Genomic DNA, 18,670 nt, shown 5'->3' on the forward strand with positions numbered 1-18,670 from the left:
CTAAGCATGCATGCTTATATGCTTTGAATAGATCTTATACATTGAAAATACTGTTCTTTCAGACAAATATTGTCTGCCTGTGCATTTGGAGGAAGTTGCTTAGAAGAGACTGGAAACAATATAATCTGTGTGAACACCATCTATCAGCCCAGCTCCATTGTCATGGACAAACCAGCAAGGAATATCGACCCCGTGTGTAGGATCTCTTCTGTAATCCTTCTGCCAGCCCCTGAAAGGGAAAGCACAGCCATGGAGTACTGAGGTAGGAACTGCACCTGCACAAGGATTCTTGCCTAAGTCTTTGCTAAGGGCTTCATTATTTTGTACCTGGTTACTGTCAGTTCGTTGTTCTTAACAATCATTGTGGCATCTGGTTTCTTGGGATCAGAGCCAGGATGAATTTCAAGTATGGTGAAGTCAATGGGCCGGAAAAACTGTCCTAAAAAGAGAAGCTAAAATTACCGTTTCAGACATTAAAACAGAAGCAAGCCAAACAGAAATCCTAGGATTTCTACATTCCTGTGCTGGTTTCCATGTCCCTTCAGAGTTTGGATTGATAAGCAAACACCAAGTTTCAGGTAAGCTGAACATATGCCTGAGGTGTTATTGGTATTATTTTCTATTTATAACCCAGAATTGTATCCACATCATCTGCATGTAAGCTCCAGCTTCTGACTGCACAGAACAATTACAGCCTTTTCTAGATATCCTTCAGGTTATCCTCACTTGGTATTTTGTCTATTCTGTTGAATTTATTACATATTTTCCAAGTCTTCCACTTTTAAATAATCAAATAATCCATGTGTTGATCTCTGAAATTTCTGGATGTGATTATTCTCAGCACAAGTACAATATTCTGTCTATAAATTATGTAGCCTCATAAGGAAAGACCAGCAGGGAAACACTAAACAAAGTCATACCTAATAATCCATGGGTCTGTTCAGAAAGTTTATCACTTTTCAATGTATACAGTCCCAGGAAATCTCGGTGGAGAGGATGTTTCTTCCACACTTGGTGCAAAACAACAACGAATGAGGCACCACTGCCCATTGTGAGCACCAGATTTTTTTTCCTGTTAATTATCAAAGTTAAACTGAAGAAAAAAAAAGAAAAACATTACTTAGAACATTGTGTTTACCAGAGTTAACAGCAACAGAAAGAAATGTGAGAAGAAAAAACAAATGTAGCTTTATGAACTGATCAGAGCTTTTTAAGAGAGAGGGCTTGCTGCCTAGTTTGGTCCATAGAGTCTCTCTCTGTGTGTTCACAGACAGTCACAGAATCATATTAAATGACACTGGAAAAAGCTACCTGGCCTTTAAACTTTTCAGTAAGATGTTTTTAGCAAAACCTGTCCCTTAAGAGCATAATTGGTTACAGACAGGTTGGTGATATGTAGATACAGCACCTGATGCTCAGTGATACAAATTCTATTCTTAAACTATCAGTTCTTTGTCTAAATGCTACATGACACTTTTTCCTTTAGTCTTTCAGAGAAGTCAACTCCCAAACTGCCTATTTTAGTGCTAGGATAAAGAAGATTTGCTTCTGTGTCAGTGGTATCATCCATGTGTTTATCACAATAAAAAAGTCATGTGTAGGAATGAGAGTTTGCTCCTTCTGCTGCACTGCTGGGCCTTGAGAAGGCAGGGATTTTATTCTACACATTAATGTAATGTAAAGGAGGAGGAAGAGAAAATGTTGCCTGTTCCTTCTATAAACTTCTGCACAGGTATAAATGATTCTGTAATAGATCCCATGAGAAATATGCCTGCTGACAAGAAAAAATATACCAATTCTGTAACTGCCACAAATTCAATTTTTAAAATGGAGATTTGCTTTTGGAACACTATTATGCCTTTGAAAGATTACACACTATGTCTGCAGTTACTCCTTAAATATTTGCAAGATGCTGCTGTACAAAGCACAATTCCAAATCTAGTTTTACCTTAGAGCAATAGAAGATCAGGGAAAAGTCTTCATGTACTTATTTCAAGCAGAGAAATTTGTGAATAATTTAGCAATTACACAACAAAACAGACAGCAGAATCCAGTGAGGCTTGAATCAATTGCTTTTGTAGATTCCCACACAAATCATAGAAGTTTATTATTGATCAACATTTAACAATATTTTAAGAAGAGTAGAAAGTAATACAAGAGCCTGATACCCTTTCTGTAAGTCTTACCCTGCTTGTTGCAAGGTGACTGAGTCCAGCCAGGTGAAAGCTGTTTTTTCATCACCATTCTCAATTGTGATCCTCTCAGGAGTTACTGTCAGCTTTACATCCAGGTGCTTATTTGCAATACCAAGTTTTCCAAAATATGAGTTTTGGATCTTTGCATCACTATTTGCTCTCTTATCACCAATAAGTTCTCCATTGACTGTGATGCCTAATACAGAAATAAAACAAGTATTGTTTTATAGACAGGACCTGATCAACTGATGGCAAGGAGTGTGTTGAAAATTTAACAACAACTTAAGAAATGAAATATGAATTGAAATATAGATCATAATTATTTGTGAGTATTTGTACCAAAGCAAAATAATGTTCTGGGGGTTTTCTGTGAATTTCCACAAAGACAAAAATCATTTTGTTGAGAAAAGTTCAGTTTTTCCCAAAGCACAGAGAGTTTGTGATGGGTACAGAATCTGAGTGACATCAATCTCTCTTTACCAGATATTCCACAAACTGGTGACCTAAGGATAATTTTATTGCTTCTACTACAACTTACTGAGACAAATTACTACTCTCAACCCTCACACTTTTTTTTGCTACAAGAAGTGAAAACAGTCATGATAATGGTAAGCTATCATAGCTACAGGACCTCCTGTTAGCTTTGCTAGGAAAAAAAGCTTATGCATTATAGAGAGAAATAGCCTTTAAACATATTTTGTTAGAAGTATTCTGTATTAAAAGAAAAATAAAGTTTAAAACTCACCTGTAACTGGGTCAGTTATTAAATTTAAGATCATGCCAGGGTTTTCATTGATATTGAAACAAATGGCATCTTTTTTTTGTGGCACTGATATAATGAAGTGTGGATCTCCATCAACTGTAAAGGCAAATCACTGGTGTCTGTATAGTGATACACAGAGTCAAAGCTCCACATGAGTCTTTAATATTGCTTAATAGTTGAATTTAATAACTAGATATAAATTATTTATTAGTAAACAGGCAGTTATCAACACAAAAATTACTGATGGGAAGGAGGACTGAGAAAATGACCCATATAATTTTAATTATTTGATCTTTAGAAGACACTAAGAGATGTTTAAAAAGTAAATTAAAATACTTGTCCCTTAAAAATGAAAAAATGGCTGCTGTTATGGAAGGGAAATATTGAAAATATTAATAAGAATTGTGTAATTTAGCCTTAAATACCCTCTTCTGTTGTCCTAGACAGACATTACTCCAACTACTCACCACTGGTATACCATGTGGGTGCTGATGCATATGTGTGATAGAGTGGTGAAGCTGCAGAAGGAAAGAAAGTTGTTAGAAAAACTCACACCAAAATGGAAAATTACATGGCCTATGTAAGATGTCAGGGAATTAATATGCTAGGTAAATCAGTAATTGCATCCTAGTTTTCAAAGCATGTAATCTATGGGATGACAGTTTGTGTCATTCCATAGATTAAAAAAAGTTTGTGTGCTACTTTTGAATCCAAAAAAGCTTCAGGATAGACACAGATTTCACTCATAGTCTAAATTGCTCTGAGGGTTTCCATAAAGCCCAAGCAATCTATCTGTAGGATACAAATGTTTCAGACTTGAGGATTAAACTGTCAGCAAGGAAATGCAACATTATCCATTGAAAAATTCTGACTTTTTGACATTTGGGTTGGTTTTGTTTGTTTGTTTGTTTTACCTTTTTTTTCCAGAATGAATTTAAGTCTTTTCAGTGAAAACTTGAAAAAACTAGACAGAGACAGAGACTGGCAGTAACATCCAGAGCAAAAGCATGACTCTAACTCTCCCATTTCCAGGATTGCCCAGCCAGCAATTTGGTGGATCAGTTGCTGTCTCTTGAATAAAACAGATGCTTTTAGTACAAATGACTGAACATGTTAATTTAGCCAGAGATGCTGACATCACAGTCCCTGGATTTCTATAATTCCAAAGGAAATGCAAAGTGAAGTCCATCCTCTGTTCTTGGGAAACAGCTTTCAGGAAAAAATGGTGGTTTATGAACAGGTATTTACTCCTTCTAAACTGTTTTGCTGAAGCTCTGTCACCTCCTATTGTTCAATCTTTAAGTGTTTTTTCAGCAGTGAGCAGAATTTGGTAGTATTTGTAAAAGTCCAGTTGTACTGTTGGAAAAAGCATCTCTGCCTCTGGTAATTTCAGTTGACAGATCCTGCTCCATTCAGAAAAGTAAATTAAATTACTTACCCATCAAAGGACCTGTGAACATCCCTGCTTGAATGAAACAAAATGTTATTTTAGAGGCTACAAAGAACAAAACCCAATCTCACCCACTTCATTCCTTCCTCCTTTCAAAACCAACCCAAAAATCTCATAATTATGTATAAATTTCTAAATTTTACAAATTAAAAATTTAGTCAAAACAGTTTCTTTAACGGTGCTACAAAGCAACAGTCTTGAAGGGGCTGAAAGCACACCCTGCTTCCCAGCACAAATGCAACTTCTCCAAGAGCATGGGGTTTGCTGTCTCTGGGACTGGGACAGCCTGCTGTTCTCTGATCCCTCTGTGCCACCTTCTTCTGAGCTGTACCTATGGGAAGGAAGAATTGCCTGCCTGGCTCCACATTTTTCTACTCTTCTGCTCTTTTTTCTGAAATTCTATCAGGATGTCTCTGTGCTTTAGAAGTGGCAATCATGGCATGGATGAAGATACCTTTGTATGAGATTGCTACACACAGGTACCTGCAAGGCCCTGGAGGCAGCCCTGGAGAGCAGCTGACTTGGACTGGGCCTGAATTCTGGGTGGTGGGATGCTGCAATCACCAGAGACAGGAACTGAACTGAAACCACTACTCACAAACTTACCCATCTGAAAAGTTGTATATCTATTCATAACATGATCTTGATTAATTCCACTTGAACTTTATGAAAATATTGCATCCTAGATCAAATAAGTAATGTGGAAAATCCATCTCTATTAAAAATATTAAGTAAATGTAATAAAAATTTACATACCTTCAGCTGTTACCATGGGCAGGTAAGAAGTAAAAGGAAGAAAAAGAGAAATTTACAGTTTCAGTTATACAATTAAACAGGAAGGATTTTGACCCTCATAAAACATCATAAAAAAAATTAACTGTTTGAAAACTCAACCAGCTATCTTTAGTATTTTGTAATGCCATTTTTCCCAGTGATAAAACTCAGTATTTGTAGATCAAACAGAAATGTACTGAAAGTAAAAAGCTGTTATGTGGGGCAATTTATTATGTATGGGACAAGAGCTCTATTTGGAACTGTTTTATTGTTGTGCCATACCTATATTGCAAAATGTTCCTTACTGGTTTTATTATTTTGTGGTTTTCCAGGCATTTGGATGATTCTGTTAATACTGACTGGATGATTCAGTACATTGTGAATTGAGACTTCTGGGTGAGTAAAACTGGGGTTTTTTCTTACACAGGGTCAGAGCTTTGAGTATTTTCTCCTATTACTGCTCTACATTATCTATATACAGAGAGGATTTCCTTTGAAAGAGGTCCAGAAAAGAGCTTTTATACTACAAATACCTGGAAAGGAAAAGCAAAGAACTGTAGATGACTGAGTGGATGTCACTCCTGTCACATGTTTGGGGGTTTCCATGTTATGGACACCAGCTGCAAACTTTAAAGTCATTACATTGTGTAGTGACTTGAATGTTAAATTAATCATGAAGGGGTTTTATGTCAGTATTCCATTATAGGAGTCATGAAAAATAATGCAAAAATTTATCAGCAGCATGCCTGAAGAATGATTCAGAGTTGAAGGGCACTTAGCAATTCACTGGTTTCAGAATTTGCTGCAGCTGAAAAAAACCTCACCAATCTCCAGTATCTGTTATGCTAAAATGCCTTAAGTTCCTATGCCAAAATCAGGAGATTAGAAAGTTTTTCATCTAGAAGGCAGCAGAGAGCCCACACAGAGCCTCCAAGGAACTTTTGGGGCCTCTAAACAAAAATTGGAGAAAAAATAAAGGATGGTAATAGAAGATACTGGAAAGGCTCTGTCAGACCTGTGGGATGAGGGTGGCTCAGACAATACAAGGAGATGATGTTAGGATGGCTGGGGGGCACACTGAGCACAGAGCACTGCTTTGCTTGGCCAAAGAGAAGGAGGAACAGAGTATTTGGTACACAGGGGTTAAACAGAGAGGCTAAACTATAGGAAAGAACAATATTTCTCTGAGCAAGGAGTTCATAATTAGCTAAAGTATCAGAGGAGTTGAAAACAAATTGTGTGTTTTCAATATAATTGCTTCTCTTTCTGCAATATATATTGACTATTGTGTTTTACATAAGTAATCTCAATCTTTTTACAACCTGATATATCCTGCCTGAGGAAGAGCTCATGCAAATTTTCCCTTTTCATGTGGAAAGAGGTTACTACATCTATCCCTAGGCTGAAGTATGTAGAAAAATAAAGGAGAAAGTGATGGTAAGTCATCTGAATATAGCTGGATTATTATATTAGAAATGCTTCTTGGTTTTCAGGGTCTTTTTCTGTAATAGTTTTTCTATTTAGTTTAAAATACATTTATTTTAAATTTATAGCGCTTTGCCCATATGATTCAGTAATGAAGGATAGTTTGATGGAAATGAGCTTACAAAGAGAAGTAATTTTGCATAAATCACACACATGCCAGGCTTGGAAAGTAGATTTTGCAGATACATATTTAAAACTGTGCCCACATGAAAGCCTTTCTTTAGGGCAACATCAAAGGAACTCTTAGCTTCTCAAATAGAGTACAATTGTGAAGATGTCTATACCTTCAGTGGGTTTATCAGCAATCCCCTCTTCATTTTCATTTTCTTCTGGTTTTGTTACCACCATGGATGTCAGTGGTGTTACAAACTTGTACTTTAGTGAGAGAGCCAGGGCTTGAGCTGTAAGGTTTTCCTTTTCTTCTCCTGTGGCTGTAATGCTGAATACAGAAAGAGACTCCCAGCATCAGTGATTGCTGAATCACTCACCACATGTCAGATTACATATTTTAAAGTAAAGTCATTTCTCTGCAGGTAATTTATCAATAAGATATAACTGTTACAGCCTAAGAGCACTTCTGATTCTACTGGCTGTCCTAGAGAAAGGCAAAACTGTGCTTTATACTTGCAATAATTTAAAATTGTTTCATTTGCAACCTGAAACATGAATACTGAGGCTAGGGAGGAGAATAGGTTGATGGATTTCCCTCACTGATTTTCATGATTTTCCATTGGCAGCTTCACATCCTAGAAACTGCAGGAGTCAGAGGCTGCAAGGGGTTCAGAGCTAAGATATAATTCCAGGTATAATTACCGTTTTTCCAAGAGTTGTTCAATGGTAAGATAAGCCCAGAGCCTTTCAATGTACTCTCCAAATATGTACTGTTGTTCTTGGAAAGCCTGAGCTGTCTGCTCAGCTCCTTGCTGTGTAGTGTACAACAGGGCGTCCTGAGCCTGTTGGGAGCAAGAATGGTCTCTGCATCACAAGTAGCCAGGGACTGACAGAACTTCCCAAAAACTAAGACCTTCACACCTGAAAATCTTATGAAATTGAAAACCAGTCTGGTTCTACACCAGAAAATTGCCAGTGTTGCATGAGGAATTTTGTCCCATTGTTTCTGGAAATTTTAGAGGTGTACACTACAGAACATAGCCCAGTATTCCACATTCACATGGCATTTCTGCTCATCACAATGGAGGCAAAAGAAGCATTCAGAGGTTTTGTGTAGCTTACTCAGTCAAAGAAATCCATACTTACACCTTCACCTCTTACACCTACAGACAAATGGTTTTGGTTGCTGTCTACAAAGCGCCCAGCCACCACAATCTCAGACCCATCATAGAAATGCTTGAAGCTGTTAGTAGTTAGGTCTGCTATTTCATTTTCTGGGTAGTTTAACTCCACATCTATGAGCATGGGATTTGACACCTCATCATAAAACCCCTGTAGGATTGAAAGAAAAAAAGAAAACATTTAACTATCATTGTTTCTTTAGTTCATGGGTAGATCTGTAAACAGAAACATCCTGCTATTTCGGCAATGAAAAATAAAAGTGTATTTTATAAGAAATATTTAGATGTTTAGTTAAATCTCAGAGTGTAAGGCGTAGAAAGCTACAAATAATGGAAATGAGAAAGGACATTCAAACTCTTCAGTCTTGCTAAGAGAAAGAAGAATATTTGAGAACAATGTGCTGTGGATGATGATTTCCATCCATATAAATCAAGGGGGATACAAAGCCTCCTGTTATTTGAGAGAGATAATTTTCTACACCTCTTCTCTGCAGAGACTGACATGACAACATAATCAAAGAAGACTGGGTATTTGATTTTATCAGAGCTTGCAATGAAATCTAATATCTAATTCTTTGGTGAATTCTTTGAATGGCTGCTACTGGAATGTGAGAAGTAAAAAAGACAACCCTGTATGGCCAATGCCAGTTTTCATGTCTTTTACAACTCTAAAATGCCCCAGGAGTGTGGTAAGATACACCTGCTTGCAGTGAGTTTCTTAAGAAAGAATATCTAGACCTTTATGATTTCTTACTCTTTTTGCCCCTTGACAGGACCTTAATCACATGATCTGTGAGGTGCAGGAGATACAATGACTGCAGCAATTCTACCAAAGTGTCCTTCAGAACTGTGAGTTGTCTCACCCTATGCCAACTCCCTGCCATAGCCCACAGCACGTCTCTTTTACTGTCCCTGCACTTCCTGCTTATATATTGGAAGGGGAAAATTAAATGCAACTAAAGATCCCTTCCAAATCAAACTATTCTATGATTCCAATACCCTGATCACAGAAGACTCTGGAGCATCTCAGTATCAGATTACACACTGGGATTTTGATTATTTGAAAATAAGAACATGAATAGTTATCTGACCTAATGTTCCTCTGACCTCATGAATGTGGTAATTACTTCACCTGAAGCTGCAAATCTGCGTCAGAGTCAGGGTAAATCCGACGGGCCAATCCTTTATTCTCCAGCGCCATCCTCTCCAAGAAGCTGTAGTCAACACCACTGCCAAAGCCAAGATTGTATAAGGTGTATCTGCCATCAATTGCCTTCTTCACTGCTTTCTCAATCTCCTGAGTATTTGATACACCTGCATCAAACCAGGAAATGTTTGAGTTGTTTTCAAAATAGATACAATGATCATAAAATCAAATGTGACTTGGCGTGTTCAGATTTCTTAGGAGACATTACTAAAAGCTTGATTTAGTACTATGATTCTGGTAATGTTCAAATCATGAAAATATCCAGAAGTCAAAAATGAAGGCCATTTTTAACTAGCATTTTTTGTTAGTGAATGAACTATCTTTATTATTCCATCCAACACAAACTTACCTACATTTGGCTGACCATCTGTTAACATGATAATTATAGAAGCACTTCTCTTGGGCACAAGGTTTTCTTCATGAGCAGCATTCAGAATATCAATTCCTCTCATCAAACCACCATGTAAATTTGTCACTATGAGGTAAAAAAGAAATTTGGGTTCAGCAAAGGCTGTCAAAATAAAGGTCCATTTTTCACTGGGGCCTAAAGAGATTTCATTACAGTAAGAAAATTAAATATATGGATTTACAAGCAGGGGGATATCTAGTACCTGGACTTTGGAAACATAAAGAGAAATAGACATCATTTTCTGAGTAAAACTGAACTTCAGGAGTGCCTCATCAGCAATCTGAAACCCCAACAAACTGTAGCATTGTGTTCACAGAATCAATCAATAAATTAACTTACACAATGACCTGCTGGCAAGGCCCATCAAGTACTTACAGCCTTGAGCAGAAATTTGCTGAACAAACTTCCTTGCTTCATCCAAATTCTCAGGAGTGGCCTTGATTAATGTTTCTTTCCAGGTAGATATTTCACTATCAAATAATATGAAATTGAAGAAGTCATCTTCTTTAATGTCATCTAGGATTTTTAGCAGTGCTTCTTTTGTCTGTAAGGCAAAGAGATTTAAATACATTATTCAAAATTTAACAGAATATGTGCTTACAGATTTTACATCATTAATCTCTCAGCATTGGGCTATTTTTTACTCCTACACAGTATATATTGCAAAAATTCAGAGCTTGTTCTATTCTTGCCAGTCCCTGTATCAATTTCAGAGTAACTCTAGGGAAGTCAGCTGCAATAACATCTGGTAAATCTTTGTAGCTGAGATGAAAATCCAGTTTCCCGTCATGGTTGGTTGCTTACACTGAGATAAGCTGGCATGGCAAATGGGTAGATACAAGTTAGTGGAGAAGCTCATAAACAAGCATGCCTGGATATTTTGATGCAGCACCAAAACCTGAAAATTCTGAACATTAGCTCAGTCATAACTCTGAAAAGAGCTGCTGCTTCCCAGATACAGAGTGAACAGAGAAAATGCACATAATCTGTATGTACAGCTTATTTTGGAGCTGTCAAGCACATGACAGCACTCTCTGGAAATGCTGATATTTAGAGTTTTGAACTAATGACATTTATAAGTAAATATAGGCTAAATGTATTGGTTTTTGTTCTACAGCAACACTGCAAGCTAGTACATCTGGCACTGGGCATTAGAGAGGTCACACCATTGAGCCACTTTGTAACAGTTTGAGCAGCACACCTGCACTCTAAGGCATCATGTCCCTTCCAGCACCATCTCCCTCCCAGCACCTTGTTCCAGCTCTTTCACTGGAACTCCATAGTAATGTAATAACTCACTTGTTCTATTTCTCTTCCAGACATTGAGCCACTAGTATCCAATACAAAAATAATATTCTTGGACAGCTTTGGAAGATTTGTTGGTGCAAAGAAGTGTACAAAATAGCCATTGACAATCTGAAAAAGAAAACACCACCACCAAAAATTTTGGTACATTATAAAGGTAAAACAGATAAAAGAGATATTACTCTCATTTAGTGTCTAGCCTCTGAGTGTCCTAAAAAGTTTTAATGGCCCTGATCAGTCTCACCTCTAAGCATGAGCCCAGGGGTGTCATTTAAGTGCAAGACTGGGCCTTTGGACACTGAGCTACATTGTCAGACCAGCTACAGTGTCCTGTCTCCATCTGTGTCACACCTATACCTGTTCCTATCCATGGACTCCATGGATCCCACCCTGAAGACCCCACTGAGTGCTCCCACTCAGCTGCCTGTCCCTTAGGAAACAGCTGGCCCTTGCTGCTCCCTGACCTTTACTGTGCAAGTGAAACTGTTCAACAGTTCAGAATTTCAAGTTGTTAGACTTACCTGCAAATTATCTGGAGTTGTTCTCTTCACATCATATCTTACAGTAAAATCCCCATCCAAGACAGACTCTGAGCAACTTGGACACCTTCGCTGCTGGTCCAGGGTTGGCTTGAAAGAGATATGGCCCTGACAAGAAAAGCCTTCCTTACATCTGACCCTTAATAGCTGAAAATCTTCTACAGAAAACACCTGCATATTTTTAAAGCTGGTATATTTATTTTCACAGACATAAGAATAACCTGTTTTATTGGGTTAGCTACTAGATTGTACATATCCATATGTACTTAGAAATTTATTGGTGGCAACTGACACATGAAGGCTGCTATCCACAGCTTTCTCCATATGAGTACTTCCCCACCTGCCTTGGGTCAGCTCTTCACTCTGAACAACAGCTTTGATGAAGCTGTTGTATGTTTTAGGAATTCTACTACCCCCATATAAGGGAAAACTACTTGTTAGAAATTCAATTTTTCTGTAAGAGATAATCTTACTGGTATCCAGGTTTCCTCTTGTTGCCATTGAAATTATTATTTCAGAATTAGAACCATAATATGTAAATGATGGAATGCAGTAATCAATGTACCTTTTTTCCTGAAAAAGTTTTTTTAATGGTATTTTGTAGCTCATTGGTGATGAATGTTCCTTCTGCTTCCAGCTCAGTGATACCCTGGGGCTCAAAGATATCTACTTCAATCTGAAATATTAATTAAAAATATACTGTCATTGATTAAACCACAATACATCAATTCAGCCATTTACAGGAGGATCAGCAGTACAGATATGAAAGAGGGATTTTCATAAAAATAAAGACATTTACTTTTGTAATACATAATAGCAGTCCAAATCTACACTTGTGTGGACACATCTTCAGCCAAAGAGACCTTTTCAAACACAGAAGTTAAAAACAAAGCTAGAAATAAGTAAACTTTAATAGAAATATGACTTGTTGGAAAGCTAGATAGTAGTATCTTATCAAGGCAGATAGACACAAAAAGCTGCAGCATTCCAAAATTTAAAGATGGTGTTGTTTCACAGTGGAGTAAGAAAGCTGGAGTTTATGCTATAAGGTATATACAATTACTCCAAGGTATTGCAATAGCTTTTTCAGTTTTTCATACAGGATTTCTTTTGGAATGCTCAGTAGATGAGCAAATTTGTCAGGTTTACAAGTAAAAGCCTGCATTAAAGTATACTGATGAGTGGTCCCCTGGAACTCATGGAAATGAGTTATCAGAAATGTTATCATGGCCTTTAGCTCACCTGTGAACCAATGGGAATGACCATGGTACTCCACTTTCAACAGATATGCAGAATTCCATCATCTCTTAAATTACAGTCAAATTTGATCAGTTTGCCATTTACCTCAAAATCTTTGACAAGCTGCTTGGGTTTCACTTTGATGAACATTTCATATTTTCCAAACTGTCGCTTCAGCAGTTCCTCGTATGTGAGTTCAAAAGTGACTTTACTGGCTGCTTTAATGTTGACTGAGACAGTGAATTTTTCTGTTTTTCTTCCTGAAGCTCTGTATTTAAGTGGGTAGGAAAAAGATCTTTATCCTCTTTCACAGTATTTATTGTTGGTGGCATATGATTTTCAAAAAGAAGTAAAACAAAGATGGGATTTTTGATATACTGCTAAAAATCATCAATCAGTACTCAAAATCATACTCAACTGTAGAATTTATTCAAGTTTCCCACTGAGCTTAATCCCAGGAATAGGTCCCACAAAGCCAGTGAAAGTTGCAGGAACAGTCTTTCCATAGTTGCAGACAGTGCCTGTGCAGTCAGAGGCTGTATTTCCTTTCTACAATTTGTGCTACAATAACTTAACTTAATGATTGTTCTTTTGTCCCTTAATGTCAGCAAAGAGCCAGAACACAGCATTTCCACTCTCACAGTCTGCTATGGAGTGATGGTGTGGAAGCCACATGACATGATCCTTACTTGACAAGACCAGCAGTCTGTCCTCTTGAAACAGCCTTCTCATATTGCTTTTTTGCAGCTTCTTTTTCCTTTATAGTTCCAGGATAGGTGACACCATCAATTGTCCTGCCGATGAAAAAGTCCTAGCTCAGTGGAAGGTTATGACAGGAATTCTCCCTTTGTTGATTTGTTTGCTAATAACCTTTCAGAGACCTGCTATTGCCAAGATTTGGGCCCTTTCACTGAAGCCAGGCTCCTCAGAGAATTCAGCTGGAATGAAGAGCTCTGCTCTCAGTATCATAAAAGAATCTAAACCAATTTTTACTTTGAATTAGATCAAAACTGGCTACAGCAACACAACTTACACGTGCCATATTCCTACACTTCAGGAGCTTCACCATCTCATCTCAACTAATGGCAAACCAACTCTCTGGATGTCACTCACCTGTCCAGATGTCATCATCTACTGAGGAGCATTTCATCCCCTAACTCCTTAGAGGACTAAGCAGCCATTTCTCAGCACCTCATTCTACCAAAAAGGTTCTAAAATGCATTTATGGTTGTTTGTGTCCTAAAGCTACTGCTCCTCTTCACTGGAGATAAAGCAGGCACGGTGTGATTAGCAGAGATGGATGTGCTTAACTGAATCAAACCTCATCATGGTGGAGAACTGCACATGATTGCAACTAAAGGTACAAATGTAAAAGAATAATTCTACTTTCTGCCTTTCATTCAAATATGATTTTTAAATGAAGAGATAAATTAAGCTATAATGCCATCAGGGAAATGAAGTAATGGAACTTTCCTGGTTTGATAATACCATAGTAAGTAAGAGGCATTTCTGAAAAGGTGGATGAATCTGCAGGAAAGGTCCCGCATTCCCTAAGGTTCCCTTCTATTCATAATGATGAATAGAAATAATTGAAAATTAGTCATCTTTTCTACAGATGTACCAATGTTTGCCTTTCTCCACATATCTTGCATGTTAAGTTAATAGTACCAGAAAATTACCCAGGAGGTATTTAGAAATCTATTCAAATGGCAAAGTAAAAATGAGCACTCGGGTTCCATTTCTCCCAGTTGAATTAGCACAGATTTTTAGTCTTCTTTAACAATATTGTAAAGATTACACACATGCTGAAGTTGGTAATGAAGGCTGTCTTAGGGAGTTCAACATCAAAGAAGACTTCTTTGGACACATTTCCACGATTGACAGCTCGGCTGGTGATGACATTGTGTGCAAAGCGGGAAGTCACTTTACTATCAATTTTCATGCTATAGATTTCCATCCCATTGACAACCTGTAAATTGAGAAATGAAAAAAGACAAAAAGAGCACTAGCTGTTACACTCACATGTGTATTAATCAGTTGTGATCATGTTTCTAAAAAGAAACCACAGCAGTACATTGATCACTCCAAACAAAAAGAAAGAAAGACCTAATATAAGAACTGGAGCACAGCTGTGTTTCCTTGGATATCTATTTCACTGACATGATGGTGCTATTCTACAAGTCATAACTATAGACTTTAACAAAATACTACCACCACAAATACTGCCATTATATAGGAATAGGTTTTTTCTCTACTGAGTGAGTGAATTTTTATGGTTATTCAAAGAGCACAGCTCTCTACTGCTGCCTCACTGTATTAGGGACTGTAGTTATCAGAGGAGTGGATGATTCCTAGAGCAGGGATGTAAGTAATCCTCTTGTCTTAAAATAGCCCACATGCCTCCAAATTCCATTTTGTTATTCTCAGCTTCCTCCCAGCTGGAGCTCAGTCTTTTTTAAACTAGGAAATGGGCAAGGCAATATTTATTTTCTTTGAATGTTCAGGTATAAGGTTTCTGGACACCAAGTGAAAGCATGAGAACAACAGATGTTCCCATTAGGAACTCCACAGCAAGGTCTGCTTCTGGCAGCTAAACCAGCACTGGAAGGAACTTTGGAGTTTTTATGATGGGTCTGATTTCTGATGATTAATTAAGAAGGTCCCCAAACAATCAAAGCATTTAAGCATTGCTGAAGGGGAATCCAGGTGCCAAGTGGAATCAGCCCTAGAGATGAGGTCTCTTGCCTTCCTTAGCAATAACTGCAACATAAAAGTAAAAACAAAACAAACATAGAACAAAAGTCTGTTAGAGATATGCAGGTGACTTCAAAAGAACTTAGGTATTTATTCAAATACAATGAGATTAAAAATCGTTCGTTCATTCTCTTTCCTTGTCCAGGACTTCCATCAGAGCTTGGAAAGCAACTGTCTAGTTGATATACTGCCTAAAACAGGCAGCTCTGGGCTGTTTTCCTCATCACACACTCAGAAATATCCATTTGCTCAGACTGGTCTCACAGAAACATTTTGTGAACACAGTAAGAATATTCTTGTCACTATAAAATCTTGGTAGCCCAGAAAAAACCAAACCTTACTCACCAAGTCATTATCAGCATTTCGCTTCTGTAAAGAGAAAAAAAAGGGAAAAAATCATGATTAGGTAGGAAAGCTGCATTTAGAAATAAATCTCTTAGCATCTGTGTAGTTGTCACAAATTAAAAGAAGTCCAGGAGAAGGAAGGTTTGAGAAAGGTCTTCATCAATAAACTGAAGTAAATTTGAAGGAAGAGCAAGTAAGGGATGTGAGGCAGGTTGGAGTTATTTTGCTTATGGCATTCCCAGTTTTGGTGAATCTTTTGGTTTTCATTTGATATTAGTGCACCCTAAATACTGTGTTTTTGAAAGGTAAGTTAAACTTTGAATGTTGCTTACTTTATGTTGCTCATGTGACACAAAAAAGTGTCTTCTTCCAGCTGAAAATACACATGGACCTTTGAAATATGAGGGAGAATGAGAGGAAAAGAGGCTCAAATGCTCAATGCCATTTATAAGTAAATGCCATTGAGACTAAAGAACACACTAAAATCTGATTAATAGGTCTTCCTTGAGTAAAGGTTGGCTGTATGGCGACCTCAAGTAAAACCAAAATATCTTGTCCTCATAGTAACATCTTTCTCTTGAGAATTCCTAAATCTGAGTCCTGCAGTACATATTTTCTTTTCAAACTTATTTTCCTTTGGAAGAAAAAGAAGAGTTGTATCAAATCATAAAAACCCACTTTGCGTAGTTTTTTTCCTGGCACACAAATCCAAACTATCATGCAGATGCAGCCTTACATTTTTTTCAGGCTCCTAAATTTTTCCTATTTCAGCCCAACAGCCTCTCATCCTAACATGACTAGGTAGGAAGGTAATTCAGCAGGATTAGATAGGAGAGGCTGTCACTACAAAAAGCTGCATGGAGGGGGGGGAAATAAGCAGTTAAAACATGGAGGGTTTTTTTCCCAATATTTGCTCCCAGAGTAGGTGCAAATATCAGAAGCTGTACAACAGTATCTCATACTCTGTTCTGAAAGAGAGGACAGGCACTAAACAAACTTCCTGAGTGCTGTTAAAATAACAGCTTGTGTAACTCAATTCCCATCAGCTCAGCTGCAAACACCTTATCTCATCTGGCTCCAAGAGCCTTGGGGGTCACATTTTGTGGAATTGTGTTTACCTGCTCCATCAAAGGCAGGGGTAAGGACACAACAAATCAGACACACATCCCAAGTAGACCTAAGGCTTTCAGTACCTTTCCTAGTTGGAAACTGAAAGACAGAGGGTTATTTTTTTATTTTGGGGTTCTTTTCAAGACACTATATTAATCTATGGTAATGCAAGGTTTGAGGGAGGAGGCTTCTCTTCTGCTGGAAGAGTCTGGCAAAAAATGTCAGTGTACATTCCTTTAGGTTCATCTTTCAAACTGTTAACGCCATCCAGATGATTTCTGTATGTCCATCTCTCCTTTTCACAAGCATATATTAATTCCTTTAATGCCAGTATAGACTGTGCACCAACTCAAATCTGACCTTTCTAATACTGGAAATATTTTTTATCCATACTGTCATTACAGCTTGTCATTTCCCCTTACAATACCCAAACTGAGGTATGCTCCTTGGGGAATTAAAAGCTGGAACTCTGTGAAATTGTCTGTTTGTTTGGTACAAACTTTTCCTTACAGTGCAATTACCACACAGTTTATACAAAACACCAAAAAAAAAAAAACAAAAAAAAACCACCACCACCAACAACAAAAAGCACCTATAAAAATATGTGTATCTACAAATTACACAATTCTGACTACTGCTTCCAAACGGAAAGATACTGTACCTGCATTTGAGTTTTACAGAATTGCTGTTGTGCACATTCTTTATCAGAATCATGGCTTCAATGGTAGCTTTGAAGGAGTTCTATTTTGATTCTGTAAATATTTTGAGGGGTGCTCTGCAATTTCCATTAAAACTACAGAAAAATCTCTCTGTGAAAGGCACTACTCACTTTGCACTTGGGCTGATCTCCAATGGAGAGACTCAATCCAGCTGGACATCACCCAGCTACCTGCTCTAGCTGACCCTGGTTTGTGCAGGGGAGGGGATTATGTGACTCTAAGTCTGTGATTTTGTTCTGTGTTTTTTCATTTTTAATGATTCACTTGAGTGTAACTTGAGTCATCATTAACATCAAGGTCATTCCGAGCTATGTGGGCAAAAAGCAATAGTGTGCCAATCATAATGATGGTGCAGTTCTAGACTAAAATGAGAATTAACATCCTCTACCCTGGGTAACTGTTACTTGATAAAATGTTTCTGTATTATTTTCACATATTTGCCAGGTGCACCGATTATTAGAATTTTATTATTTTTCAGTTGTGCAACAGTAACAAACTTCTTTTGTTCAATACTGTTTTGCTGTGGCAGCAGAAAAGAATAGAGGTGCAAAGAATCTATGGAAATTGGAAAGTAAAAGAGAAATTTGAACTCCCAGGAAAACAGAGAGGGAAAACAAGACTCCATTACAGTACTTGCTGAAAGAAGCCCTGATTGTACAGCTTGGGAAACTAAACCACAGCAGGACTAAAAGACTCAGCAAAGACTGTACAGTTATCTTGAAGTGACCTCTGGGAATCCAAAGTGCAGAATGAGGTATTTGCATATATCCCTATATGCTACATAGGAAAACAAGGAATGAAAATTATCTCTGAATCTACAGCAGCACTGAAGACTTCATCACCCCAAGTGATGCCAATTGGGTGCCACAGAGAAGAGCCCATAATGCAGCTCATAGGAACAGGGTGTGCCAGCACACTCAGGGAACTGATGCGGATTTTTGTTCCATTTTCAGCAGAATTGGATCTGCCAACTGTGTCTACCTGGCTGGGGCTCTAAAAGCAGCTTTGACAGCTTAAAGGTCACCAGACAGCCAGAATTCCAGCCATGCTCCAGCACTGGATACTGCTTGCTCAAAGGGGCCAA

General features: G+C 37.8%; 1 protein-coding gene across 1 annotated transcript in view; it reads right to left on the reverse strand.

Annotated features, from left to right (window-relative positions):
• The window catches only part of LOC129124737 (inter-alpha-trypsin inhibitor heavy chain H3-like), a 20,924-nt gene continuing 2,254 nt past the window's right edge, over positions 1-18,670 (reverse strand). The window contains exons 2-22 of the mRNA XM_077184786.1: positions 15,758-15,781; positions 14,461-14,627; positions 13,348-13,452; positions 12,764-12,926; positions 11,985-12,095; positions 11,402-11,527; positions 10,875-10,991; positions 9,951-10,119; positions 9,516-9,641; positions 9,092-9,273; positions 7,925-8,110; positions 7,481-7,620; positions 6,952-7,106; positions 5,165-5,170; positions 4,397-4,423; positions 3,426-3,476; positions 2,941-3,054; positions 2,187-2,391; positions 921-1,093; positions 328-439; positions 1-229 (exon numbers count right to left, since the gene is read on the reverse strand). Coding sequence (XP_077040901.1) covers positions 100-229; positions 328-439; positions 921-1,093; positions 2,187-2,391; positions 2,941-3,054; positions 3,426-3,476; positions 4,397-4,423; positions 5,165-5,170; positions 6,952-7,106; positions 7,481-7,620; positions 7,925-8,110; positions 9,092-9,273; positions 9,516-9,641; positions 9,951-10,119; positions 10,875-10,991; positions 11,402-11,527; positions 11,985-12,095; positions 12,764-12,926; positions 13,348-13,452; positions 14,461-14,627; positions 15,758-15,781 — 2,589 coding nt within the window. The 3' untranslated portion in view covers positions 1-99. The remainder of the gene's footprint in view (positions 230-327; positions 440-920; positions 1,094-2,186; positions 2,392-2,940; positions 3,055-3,425; positions 3,477-4,396; positions 4,424-5,164; positions 5,171-6,951; positions 7,107-7,480; positions 7,621-7,924; positions 8,111-9,091; positions 9,274-9,515; positions 9,642-9,950; positions 10,120-10,874; positions 10,992-11,401; positions 11,528-11,984; positions 12,096-12,763; positions 12,927-13,347; positions 13,453-14,460; positions 14,628-15,757; positions 15,782-18,670) is intronic.

This window comes from Agelaius phoeniceus, chromosome 11 (assembly GCF_051311805.1).
Source record: "Agelaius phoeniceus isolate bAgePho1 chromosome 11, bAgePho1.hap1, whole genome shotgun sequence".
Taxonomy (NCBI): Eukaryota; Metazoa; Chordata; class Aves; order Passeriformes; family Icteridae; genus Agelaius; species Agelaius phoeniceus.